The sequence below is a fragment of the Macrobrachium rosenbergii genome, chromosome 50 (assembly GCF_040412425.1).
Source record: "Macrobrachium rosenbergii isolate ZJJX-2024 chromosome 50, ASM4041242v1, whole genome shotgun sequence".
Classification (NCBI taxonomy): domain Eukaryota; kingdom Metazoa; phylum Arthropoda; class Malacostraca; order Decapoda; family Palaemonidae; genus Macrobrachium; species Macrobrachium rosenbergii.
The window spans coordinates 19,958,086-19,970,845 of NC_089790.1; the positions used below are offsets into that span (position 1 = coordinate 19,958,086).

Sequence of the window (12,760 nt, forward strand, 5' to 3'; positions counted from 1 at the left end):
CTGAAGTAAAATAACCTTGGTAAGAGTGATTCAAATCCTGACTTATATTACATAATGTTAATCAAGGTTTTCCTCAGCCAAAATGATAACGAGGCCTTGAAAATTCTCCTATAGTGTATATGAGAACAAAGACTGGAATTCTCATTTGTACAGTCCCACTGCTCTAGTTTACTTGTAGTGTTCTTGCTGGAAGAAAGATGCCATTTTCCTAGTCCTGCCCAGCATAGTTAACAGCATCAGATTAGAGGGCAAAGGTGTCTTACTGATGACTAATGTTGGGGAAGGGCCACCTCTGAAAATAGCTAACATGTTCTTTTAGCGAGACCAAGTCATAAATGTCCTGTTCCCAAGAAACAATAAATCAAGTAATCCATGGCTCTTTCATCAGACTTCTTTGACTTGGTTAAACTTCTCCTTTATCTTACAATAACATGTGTAACTACTCTTGGTTGTAATAACATCCAGTCAGATCATTCTCATATAGCACTGGTATTCCTTGCTAAGTAAGAGATAGGCAAGAGGGTGATATTTTCTTCAAAAGTCAAGCCTCAAGCTTCTTGCTTATACGGGTATTTAACTGGCCACCATATTCTAGCTACTACCTTGACTCAAAATGAACAAAAACTAAGATGGAACAAGCTTATAGAACCACTGACTTTTAAAGTAATTTCTATAAAATAGAACAATTTTATGTATGTGGAGGATGATATCTGAGTACTGAAGAAAAGGAACAGCATCTCCTACTAATCCAGTTAGCGGTGTCTAACATCAATAAAACTTTTAAGGGGGAAAAATTTAGGAGAGGGAGGGAAAAGGAAGATGAGAAGTGGGAGGAAGGGTCAGCAAAAGGGGGGTTGGGGAGAAATGGAATTGACAAGCCTCAGAGGTACTTACAAATACTCACTGGCCAATTGGGTCGTAAGACAGGTGGGTGAACATATCTCCTCCCTTCAAATGCATGGGCTTCCAGTCTTAGGTTTGAGTTCCTTAATTATTATCCATTTACTATTTTTTAAGACATTAATTAGTAGTAAATCATTATCTTTATCCTAGCCACTCAAGGGAGCCAAGCCTGCCCAATTTGGTGTTGGTCTCAACCCTAGATGACTAGGGAGAGGTGGAGTCAGGCCATCAATCAGTAAAACACCTGCCAAACCTAATTATGAGAAGAGCCACTCAAGACAGAACCAGTTGGAGGAGTCTCATTAAAAAACGCAGCCAGGACTGGGGATAAGCTGAGTAGTGGTACATCATTGTCTTTGCTTTTAACTTACTCTGATCTTTTATATTATTGTTAATAAAAGCTGTTAGATTTTTTGTGGCTGTACACAGCAGTAAGGATAATGTTCCATGAAAGGCTTTTAAATAACTATCTGGTTCTAAGTCGAAGTCTCCATGTATTTTCATATGTAGTAACAGGCAAATGTATGTATATCAATGGAAACAAAATTTATTGTAGTTCATAGTGCAAAAATATTTAACATAAATATCCACCTAGAAAAAAGTATAATTATTTCTGCTCTAGGCTAACTAAACATTATTCTGACTACATAATTTACTTTAAGAATACTATAAAAAATACAATAATTTAGCTTCAAAATAAGGCTATATCCACCAGTCATCATGCAGAGTAAATTAGTAAGTTCTGCACCCCTCAAAACACATCTATTGCTTTTCTGACCCAAACCACCTCCAACCTTTGAGATCTGTTTACTGTGCAGAACACCATATCTCTCTACCACTTCCTGTCCATTATATGATCTTAAAGTACTCTGGTCATGAATCTTAACATTCTATAATCACAATTTTTCAAAATATTCACAATTTTCCTTGTCAGTGCCCATGTAGATGTATGTACCAGTCATAAGTCTTTTTTCTCTTTATTAATGGTATACATTATTATTTACCAGTATTCTAGCAATCTCTCTCCATTTCAGTCATGCTGCAGCTATATTTTTTTTTTACTGCTCTCTCAACACCCTGCTTCACATTCCAGCATGTACTGACTGTAACAGATTTACTCTACTTCTAAGCACTGTCCTTCTACTCTCTATTTATTCTTATATTGTAGTTGGGTATCAAAAACCTAACTCTGGATACATCTTTTAATCTTGAGCACCTTTTGTGCCACCATCCATTACATTCAGTAAACAGTAAACAATTCACTTCAACATCTTTCCCAAAACATTCACACAGACACTTCCCTTTGCTTATGTTGGTTCCAGTCCTTTCTTCTCCATTCCACTCCACCTTTTAAACCTTTCAACTGCCTACTTCTCATATTCTCCTTTTACAACTAAGTATTTTGGATATAGCAGCTCCCTGTACCAGTGTGGTTTTCTTTGAATTAATGAAAGTTTATTATTATAAACTTAACATACCTTAAAATAACATCACAGCAAAAGAAGCTAACATCATACACCACTCGTCATTTACACCTCACAAACTGTGAACAAACAATCAGCTAGTGGCAATCCTATTGGTTATGATGCACTTTTTCAACTGCCTGACCAGAGTTCTCTTTCACCAAGCTTTGTCAAAGCTTTCTGCTATGGTAAATTAGCAGATTGGTCATCTGCCATGGTAAATTAGCAGAATGTACTTGGCTCATCATATGGGTAGTTTACACTCTGCAGATAAAACACCGTGATTGGCTAGATTATGTTACAAGGGCCAATCGAAAAAACCTTGCAGAGCCAATTCCCTTAAATACTAAAATAAAGGACCTCTTGCAGCAGCATTTTCTAACTGATACACAGAAATGTGAAGGTAGTTTAAAGCTTGAAATGGCAAAATATGTACTAAGTAGCATAACAAGATGAAGTGTGAAATAGAAAACACTTTACACTGAACTGTTCTAGAAAAGCACATAAAAGACATGATTCCTGAGCAGTGTTGGGTACTTCACAGCAAGAAATAAAATAAGAAATAGGTTAGCTAAGGCCAACCCAAGACAATGCAAAGATTAATGACACTGCCTTGTATCTTTTGTATAAGCTCATTGTGAATGAGGTATTAACAGCGTTAATTCTGATCACCGTTGAATTTAGTTCTTCCCAGACAATACCCACTACAAAAACACAGCAATACTGGTAAACAGATGAAATAACAATGAATTCTGACAAGTTGGTTATGAAAGTGTAGATACAAAGCGTACAAAAATCATCTGTGAGAGCTAGAGATGAAAGATAAGATTTACAGTAACACTTTCAAAATGTGTGGAGTATCCAAATCCCTGAATGGTAATGTGGATGAAATGTGGAAGGATGTAAATGAAGCAGAAATTGATGCTACTTCACTGATGTGGAGGTTTGATCATGGTGATGATTCACACAAAAGCACCTAGGGATGTACAATCAAATTCAATAATCTGCCAAACTCTCCAGTGTGGAGAATGCACCAGCTCAAAGTGTGTGTGTGTGTGCATCTGCAGGGGGTCAGACTTTCAAATTTAACTGTACTTTAAGAAATTCTACTAGGAAAAGGGCCCCACCAATTAATTTTTTTTCTCTACTCATCAAAGCATATACTGCAAATTCATTTACAAGCACTCCCAATTCTCTGCTAAAATGAAGCCACTCCATCAGTGTTTTTCTCAGCTGACTACCATTCATAAGAAAATGCTGTAATGCTTTGGCACAAGTAATATAGTGCTTCCCTTGGTGGTTGGGATGTTTAACCATACAGTAGGAATTATTTAGTCTAAATCTGCCTTTCTGTTAATGATACACAAATAAGGTAAGAGATTTGTCCTTTGTATGGGTAAAACACTTTTACACTCCCTAAGTCTAATAACAGTGCATTTTGTGCTTTATTTTTATTTCCTTACATTATTTAGATTAATATACCTATACTACAATTTATATACAGATGCAGCAGATATGATGCAGGATATGGAAGAGGTGTCATGATGGAAGACAATGAGTAGATACAATATTATCCACAAGCATATCAGCATTTTGAAAACATATCACTTTGCACAACATATTCTGAAACAATGGTACAGTATACGGCCAATATAAGGTTAAACTAGACACAGGACACTGAGCTTCTGGATCACCTATCACATTCATCTGCAGTTATTAGTTTGAGTTTACAGGTGGGTTTAATCTGTTTTAATTCATCTTACTGCTTTACAATTTGTTTCCATAAATATTCCATATAAAAAATATACATAGGAATGTTTAACCTCAGACATCTTTCTTATGTGGCGAGGTAGAGCACAAGGCCTGCTTAAGCACGTACAATAACACACTTTTATCATTAGACACATCAGCGTGAGTTCTTGGAATCCGCAGATTGCAAAAACCAATGCAAAATTAATAAAAGAAAAATAAGGCATGCGGGCAGCCTTTACAAAAACAAACAAAACACTTCTTTCTCATAATGACTTACAGAAATGCACATTAAATCATATTTTATGAAATATTCACTCATGTTTCGTCCCAATAATAATCTTCATCTCTACCCTTGTTGCGTTTTTTTCTTCTGGAGCGTCCAGTCCAAAGAAGATGACGAGTATCATACACGACATCACCAAATTCTTTCCATTTTAGCTCTTTTAATATTTCACCCTGGGGTAGATCGAAGTTGGAGTAACTATCCACATCTCGCTTTCTTCTTTCTTCATCGTGTTGGGTTTTCTTTATATCCTTACCTCGGCCTGAAATGTCTCCTTTAACATTTTTCAGCTTTTCCTTTTTAGAGTCTACCTTTCCTGCTTTCGTTTTCAAACTGTTTGATTTGGAAATTTCTCCTGTTTTTGGAACCTTTCCTTGACTGTTCTGTGAAATAGATTCTTTCATCTGCTTCTTCTTCTTATTCATTCTTTCGTCCTCCTTTCTGGGAGATGGCTGTGATTCTCCAACAACTTCAACTTTTAACTTGTCTTCAATATGAGATAAGGGTGCTGGTGCACCAGCTGGAAGCCCTGCAATAACCTCATTTGCAGCTGGCTGACCTACATGATTTGCAATTGGTACAGGCTGACCTACTACACTTCCTTGTGCAATTGGACCAGGCAAGGCTACCTGTGCAGGCTGAGCAGGTAAATTTGGCTGCTTTGGCTGACCTACATAAGTGCTTTGTAAGCCTTGATCTGGTGCAACAGCTCCAGCAGGCTGATTAAGTATAACTACTTGCCCAGCTTGGACTGGCACAGCAGCTTGCGCAGGCTGGCTTTGCACTGCTGCTTTCACAGGCTGGTCTTGCAGTGTCACTTGCACAGGCTGGCTTTGCACTGCTGCTTTCATAGGCTGGCTTTGCAATGCTGCTTTCACAGGCTGGCCTTGCACTGGTGCTTGCACAGGCTGACCTAGCACAGGTTGGCCTTGCACTGGTGCTTGCACAGGTTGGCCTTGCACTGGTGCTTGCACAGGTTGGCCTTGCACTGGTGCTTGCACAGGCAGGCCTTGCACTGGTGCTTGCACAGGTAGGCCTTGCACTGGTGCTTGCACAGGTTGGCTTTGCACTGGTGCTTGCACAGGTAGGCCTTGCACTGGTGCTTGCACAGGTTGGCCTTGCACTGGTGCTTGCACAGGCTGGCTTTGCACTGGTGCTTGCACAGGTAGGCCTTGCACTGGTGCTTGCACAGGTAGGCCTTGCACTGGTGCCTGCACATGCTGGCCAAGCACAGGTTGACCTTGCATTACTACTTGCACAGGCTGGCTTTGCACTGCAGCTTGCACAGGCTGGCTTTGTACTACTGCTTGCAGTGGCTGGCCTTGCACAGCTACTTGCACAGGTTGGCCTTGCACCGCTGCCAGCACAGGCTGGCCTTGCATTACTGCCTGCACAGGCTGACCCTGTCCTACTACCTGTGCAGGCTGGCCTTGCAAGGCTGCTTGCACAGCAGCTTGTAAAGGCTGACCTTGCACTGGCAATTGCACAAGCTGGCCAGGCACAGCCGCTTGCACAGGCTGAGGAACTACATTTACTGGAGCTTGCTCAACTGGCATTCCCACTACAGGAGCAAGTGGCTTGCCATCAACATTTACCTCAGAGCCAGACTGAACTGGAATATTTGCTTGGGCAGATTGTGCTGCGACATTTCCCGCTACAGCTGCATAACCGGCAACACTGTCAGCAGGAACCTGGTTACCAGCAGGAACTATCCCATTTCCTACAAAACTGGGTGCATTAGCATGATAATATGCCATTGGAAGTTGAGGGTTTATCTTAACATTGAGATCTACAGCAGGATTGCTGTTTACTTTTGATAAGATACTCTGATCTACAGTCGGAACAGGAGCTTTGGGGCTTGGTGCAACTGCATTTGCTTCCTTCTCAGGGTGATAAATGTTTGACTCTGCCAGATTGATAGGCTGTGGATTTAACAATAAATTATTTTGATTCAATGATGGTTTGAAATGATTATCTACCAAAGAATCAACACCTAGTGGAATTCCTACTTGAAAACCTGCATTATTTCCCTCTAGCTTTTGAGAATCCTGAACTGCTACCACATTCCCTGCTCCAGAATTTTTAGCCTTTTCTTCTTCTTGTTTCCTGGCCTCCTCTTCTTCCTGTTTTAGTTTATGATCTTTCAACTCCTGAAGGATTTTCTTCTGCTCTTCAAGAATTTGCTGTTGCTCTTGATGCTGCACCTCCATCTTTTGTAAAATTTCAGCTTGCTTTTTCTCTATGTCCTTTCCTTCCTCAACCTTGTCTTTTTCTTCTTCATTTTCTTTCTCTTCTTTTTGAATAGCATCTGGATGTAAAGTATCTCCTTCATTTTTAGTATTGAGGAGGTCTCCCTCATTATTTCCTGCACTGTCTTTTTTCTTTTCTTTGTTGTTACTAATGTTACCATTATCCTTTTTATTGTTCTTTTCTTCCACTTTATCAGGAGCCTTTTCCACATCTTCTCCATCACTCTGTCCTTTTTCTTTTGGTAAACCTACATTCTCTTCAGGTGGGGGTTCAGGTGCAACTGGCTCTTTCCTGGTAGCTGAGTCTTCTGCAACACCAGCAGGTACAGCTTTGCCATCTTTCTCACCCTCACCTACATCTGATAAGAAAAATATATTTTAGAAAACACTTTTGATACTGATATTCCTTAAGTTTTACTGTTGTTGAAAAGTTGAAATTATCACTATATTTTAAAGAATTATTATTATTATTATATCAGTAAGGAAACAACTTCTGTAATGCAGTTTACCAAACTTTAGCTATTTTAAGTTTGAACAAAAGACGTGTCAAACACATTTACTTTGACAACACTTGCAAATTACAAATTCTGTCTTAAGTACGATTTTAAATGATCTACTTTCTACGGTCATTTTTAACCAGTCAACATAAACACTGTATGTGCTTTGAAATGAAAGTTAAGAACATGTACAGTCTTTTTGTTATCACTTTTAATATTCAAATTAAATAATAAACCACTGCACACAGTCTATCAGTAGATGCACAAATAAATTGAATTTATGCACCCAACTGGTGGGAATACTGTATTACACAAAAGTGTTAATGAAAAGGTAAAAAAAAGAACAATCTGCAATGAATAACAACAATTAATGGTAATCACTGCATGTCTGAATAAATGATGGGTAAAGATTTTATATAGGAAAATGTTATGAAAATATATAAAAAAATCTGTAAGAGCTTGCATTGCTGTAAGCATTTTTCCTAAGGGATTTTTGTTCTATTTTTTCTTCTCTTTTGAGTAACGGAAAAGGAAAAGGCTTTTGTACAGTGTACCTTAAAATCTTCAATGCAATGTACCTTACATCCTTGGTGTAAAGATAATAAGACATGGTTTGGGACAACAGGCAAGGAACAAAAAGTCATTACGTACCTACATGTTTGTAATAACAGGTAGTAAATATTACTTAACTAACCATGAGATTAAAAAAGGGCTGCTATTATACATTCAATATATGCAGTACAGTACTTTCCTTGTAAAAAATAAAGGCACATGCTATTTTACTAAAAGTTAAATTCCCTAGCTAGGAAACTGCAATCGTTAAATTAAGAGTGAAAAAGTGCTTTCTTTTGTTTATATAAGATTTGCATAATTATCAACTGATATGAGAACTTAACATCTCTACAGTGCATTTCATCAAATGAAGTTGATGAGGTATTTTTTGCCCTCAATTTTTACTATCATGTTTTAATTTTCTAATGCTAAATTAACCTTTCTTCTCTTAAAGTCTATCAAATTGGTGTGGCTCGTATCATTGGCACAAAATAGGCTCTAATGATCAATGAGTTTATTGAAAACATGTTTTTTGTAAAACATTACTTTTGCCAATTTGCTCTAGAAGAATCCTAAAAGAGTTCAGAGGTCTGGTTAAACAAATCATTTATAACTAACTAACTGCTCTAGTTAAACAGAAAAAACAGAGCAAGATCAGTGCCAAAAATATATTGAATGAATGAGATTACCAATCTAGACCATGTATTTGTTTCTTTACTTGTATTCAGCTTCGCACAAGCATAAAAATGATTAATGTAATGTCACAGCAACTTTGTATTTACATTTAATTTCTATATATCTCAAGAAAACTAAGAAGAGAAAATGAAAGGGTTGCTTAATCTTCAGCAGCAACATTTACAATACAAACCAAGGAAAACCTAGTTTCCTTACTCAAGGTTCAATCAATTTTCAAGCTGAGAATGAACACTGCCCTGACAATTTAACTTTTTAAGTAGTGAGGACCAATAAGGAAAGGGATGACAGTGTTATCATATTATCTCCCTTAGTGATGAGAAACTTAGTACAATACCAAAGAAAATAACAGCAAGAAGCCTACAAGACAGCAGACCAACACTGCCACCTAGCACAATCTTGAATGGAAAAGGTAAAAGCTGAGGGGGGGGTCTAATCCATAAGAACATAATATAACTGACTTATAAGACATGGAGGGTTTGGTTTGACAGAATGACCATAACAGGATAACCACTGAGCTTGAATTTTTACTATATTCCTGTAAAAACTGAAGACAAGCATATATCACACTGATGCTTAAGTTGTAACAGCATAGGCTTTAGAGAATCAAGCCAAAAGTACTGTTTACACAGAAAAGGCAGGAAGCTAGCCTCATGTCCAAGAAGAAGAGACTGCCCAGGGAAAGAAAGAATTATATGATGACAGATGAGATATAAAGGTCATGATTCAAGTTTCTCATGATAAAAGAAAAAATAATCTCCTAAATCACTGTAGAATAGCAATCCATATAAGAATGGGTGTCACAGACAGCTTTCATATTACATAAGATATATATAAAATACATTTAGCTACTTCAAGGCTGATTTAACCTGACCAATCTGCAACCCTTCAAGAAATGTTACTTTAAACACACAATATACATTGTATGAAAGGATGCACTTTCAGTTAAACATTAAAGGCAAATCAGAAGGACCACTGGACATACAGAAGAAACTGGTCTGGTAGGCACTATGTACTTTACCACTGGAAGCCAAAGACTAAAGCCTTGACCACAATATATGAATTTCAACAAGTTTTAGTGACACTGAGAATGTGTAAGCAGTGATAAGTATCAGTCTCAAGAATATCTGACTTTGTTTTTCTAATTTTCAGTGATTTGCTACAGATGTCAAGTACCATGTTAAACTATATGCTGACAAACTTCAAAATTCTAAAAAGTACATAATTACATCAACTCAGTATACAGTAGACTAGCTTTATATCCACATCTATGCACTACTTTCCTGGACAAGTCTAGCATAAAAATAATAATTGTTGATAACAACCTTATGTTTCACACCCCTACAACTGTATCAATTCTACCTCCGCCACTATGCCTGGTCAAACGAGGTATACAGTGTCAAATTACAAGGGTCAGGTTGCAAAGTGTTAAATTGCACCTAATATACGTATGGGCAAGACATTCAACAGTACAGAGCCTCCAGTCATACCATCCATGTATGCCACACAATTTTGTCAATCACTGTTCTGTGCAGCCAATCATCATATCTAAATAAATGCTGTTTTTATCATATTTTAAAATAAACCTATTTTCATATTTATGCCCAAAATTTGTTGTTCAGACTTCTAGGACTTGATCCACGAGCAAAGGAAAATCCCTGAGGACACCATCATCTTGACCCTCAGCCAAGAGTTACTCAATTTACATTGAGTATTTAGGCTGAGGCAGAACCCCATTAAATTCCTAAAATTGCAGTTTTTCTTATCTAAAGTAAGATCTGAATACTTAAAGTAAGATCTGAATACTAAGAGAAAAATCCAGTGGGGATAGCTGCGATGAAAAGAGGATAATTTTTATTTTTACCAGAATATGCTCCCCTGACCTGAGATGCATCTCTACAATGGTGAGCCTTAGGCTATATGCCATCAACCACACTATTTAATAGCCAACTTCATAGTTACTAACCACTCACAAACAACCAACACCACTACACAAAACCCCACACGCACAAAATGTTGGCTTTCAGAAAATGACTATGATGATACAGGCAGTCCCCAGTTATTGGCAGGAGTTCTGTTCCAATGGCATAATGATAAGCGAAAATCGTGGATAACTGAAAATCAGCCATTTTCAGCACTTTTTCAGTGCTGAAAATCACCGATTTTCAGTTATTGCTGCCTCTGTTAGGTATGTATTGGCGCCAATATGCAATTATTGGCGCTGATAAAAAGGAATTCGGCACTGAAAATTGCCAGTTTTCGTCACTAGACAAGCCCTGAAAAACCAGATCGCCAATAGCCGAGGACTGCATGTAATAGATACAATTTACTGCATACAGATAACAATACAGCTGGTAATTAACTGGAATAATTGTAAAATAAAACGATGAAGAATGAAGAGAAAAAAAGGTCATGCAATGACCACCAACATCCATGGCGGTCAATAACCAGAGCTGAGCAAATAAATGCCAGCATGGGAGACCAGAGCTCCTCTACCTTGGGATGACTCTCACATCTTTTACCTGCCTTTGTTCACATTAATTGACACTCATCATACCACAAAAAACCTCACATGCCTGCAGTAGTAAAAACGACCAGTTTAGTATTTACAGATATACAAGGTCCACCAATATAGGAAAAATAGTGTGTGGCAATACTATTTAAGTGGTAATATTATATAGCTGGTGTCCTCAAAGCTAAGGCTACTCCAAGAAGCATTTCACAATTAAAAAAGTGCAAGTTCATAACACACACCTTACCTGTTTTTCTTAATTGGACACTTTGGGGGACAATTTCAAATTGGTCTTGTTTGTAGAAAGATTATATCCTTTTTCAATGGGTGCAATTATTTTACTTGGAATACTTGCATTCTTGAGTGGCTTGATGTCAGAGTTAACCTTAACAGGACCAGGTACGGTTTTTTGAATGCCACTGGGCATTTTTAAAGCTTGTGCTAAATATAACAAAAAGACAAAAATCTATTGTCATGGTACTACTGAGGGGAAAATACCACTATTGATAAAAATAACAGTGGGAGTGATTCAACCTTAAGATTTTTACAAATTTACAAATCAAATACCTTAAAAAAAAAAAAAAAATTGGAGCCAAATAAGTATGGTCTGCTAAACCCAATGTTATTTTGCTTTACAGTAATACCTCGATCTTACGTGCTCTGAGTTGCACGAATTCACAGACACACGAACTTTCCATTGGACTAACCACTGTAATTGGCATGTGCGATTTTTTCACAGACATGCGACATTTACAAAATCCTTGAGAAACCCTGCAGAAGTGGTTCTGTTTAATTTTTCAAGTAATTTATAAGTTTTCATGTTTTTATGTGTAAAATTGGTATGAAAAATTTGTATAATTTTTATACATAAATACTGCATGATACTAGCATACTTTACATCATAATACAGTAAAATTAATCAAAATCACCAAACAGCTGTTGATGTACACATATCTCTCTCTCTCTCTCTCTCTCTGTGAGATAAGAGAGAGATTTTTTTAGCATATGTATAAATAAAGTCCGCTAAGTAAAGGACGCCAGTCGAAAGGGCTCGCAGCACTCCAGTGTTTCTTTCCTTTGTGGATTTTGTCTTTATTTACATATTTATTGCATTCCATATTTTCGTGATTCAGTTATACATGCATATGTATGTTTATTTGTTTTGTATACTATAGTTCTATAGATAAATGTGACTTACTTTGTTATAAATTTTTTCATATTTTTCATACTATAATTACAATTTTTTGCATTTCTACAGTAAATTAAAAGAATAAACTAGATTCTCCAGTCTTTTCTCCAATCCTTCAGAGTGAGGGGGGGCCGTAACCCAACCGTCAGGTATCTTGACATGTTGACATACTGACCGTGAAGGGTAGAAAATGTTGTCCACTGTTGGTCAAAGAAAATACTGCTACAGAAGGATACTAAAAAATCTCTCTCTCTTGTTTTCCTTCATAAATCATGAAATTCCATCTTTTGATATTTAATGTAAGAATAAATTCTCTCTCTCATTCCAAAGTTATTCTCTCTCCATCATATACCATGAATAATTTTTTTTAATGATATTTAAAGTACGAACAACCCCGTCTCTCTCTCTCTCTCTCTCTCTCTCTCACACTTTAATCCCTTTGTCTCCATAAAAATTCATAAATAATTTCACTCTCTTGATATTTAACATAAGGACAACCTCATCTCTCTCTCTCTCTCTCTCTCTCTCTCTCTCTCTCTCTCTTTCGGTACTAAAATGAAATATGAATTACAGAACGGTACGTATTATGCTACCTTTTAAATGAAATTAAAGTGTTTTGGGAGCATGATTTTGTCATATTTAGGGTTTAAACTCTAGAAATAAGCAT

General features: G+C 37.1%; 1 protein-coding gene across 4 annotated transcripts in view; it reads right to left on the reverse strand.

The window, feature by feature from the left end:
• Positions 1–3,802: 3,802 nt before the first annotated feature.
• Positions 3,803–12,760, reverse strand: part of LOC136832728 (solute carrier family 38 member 10) — a 50,543-nt gene continuing 41,585 nt past the window's right edge. For all 4 annotated transcript variants that reach the window (XM_067094242.1, XM_067094240.1, XM_067094241.1 and 1 more), the window contains one exon: positions 3,803–7,009. In XM_067094242.1, the coding sequence (XP_066950343.1) occupies positions 4,434–7,009 (2,576 nt within the window). In that variant the 3' untranslated portion in view covers positions 3,803–4,433. The remainder of the gene's footprint in view (positions 7,010–12,760) is intronic.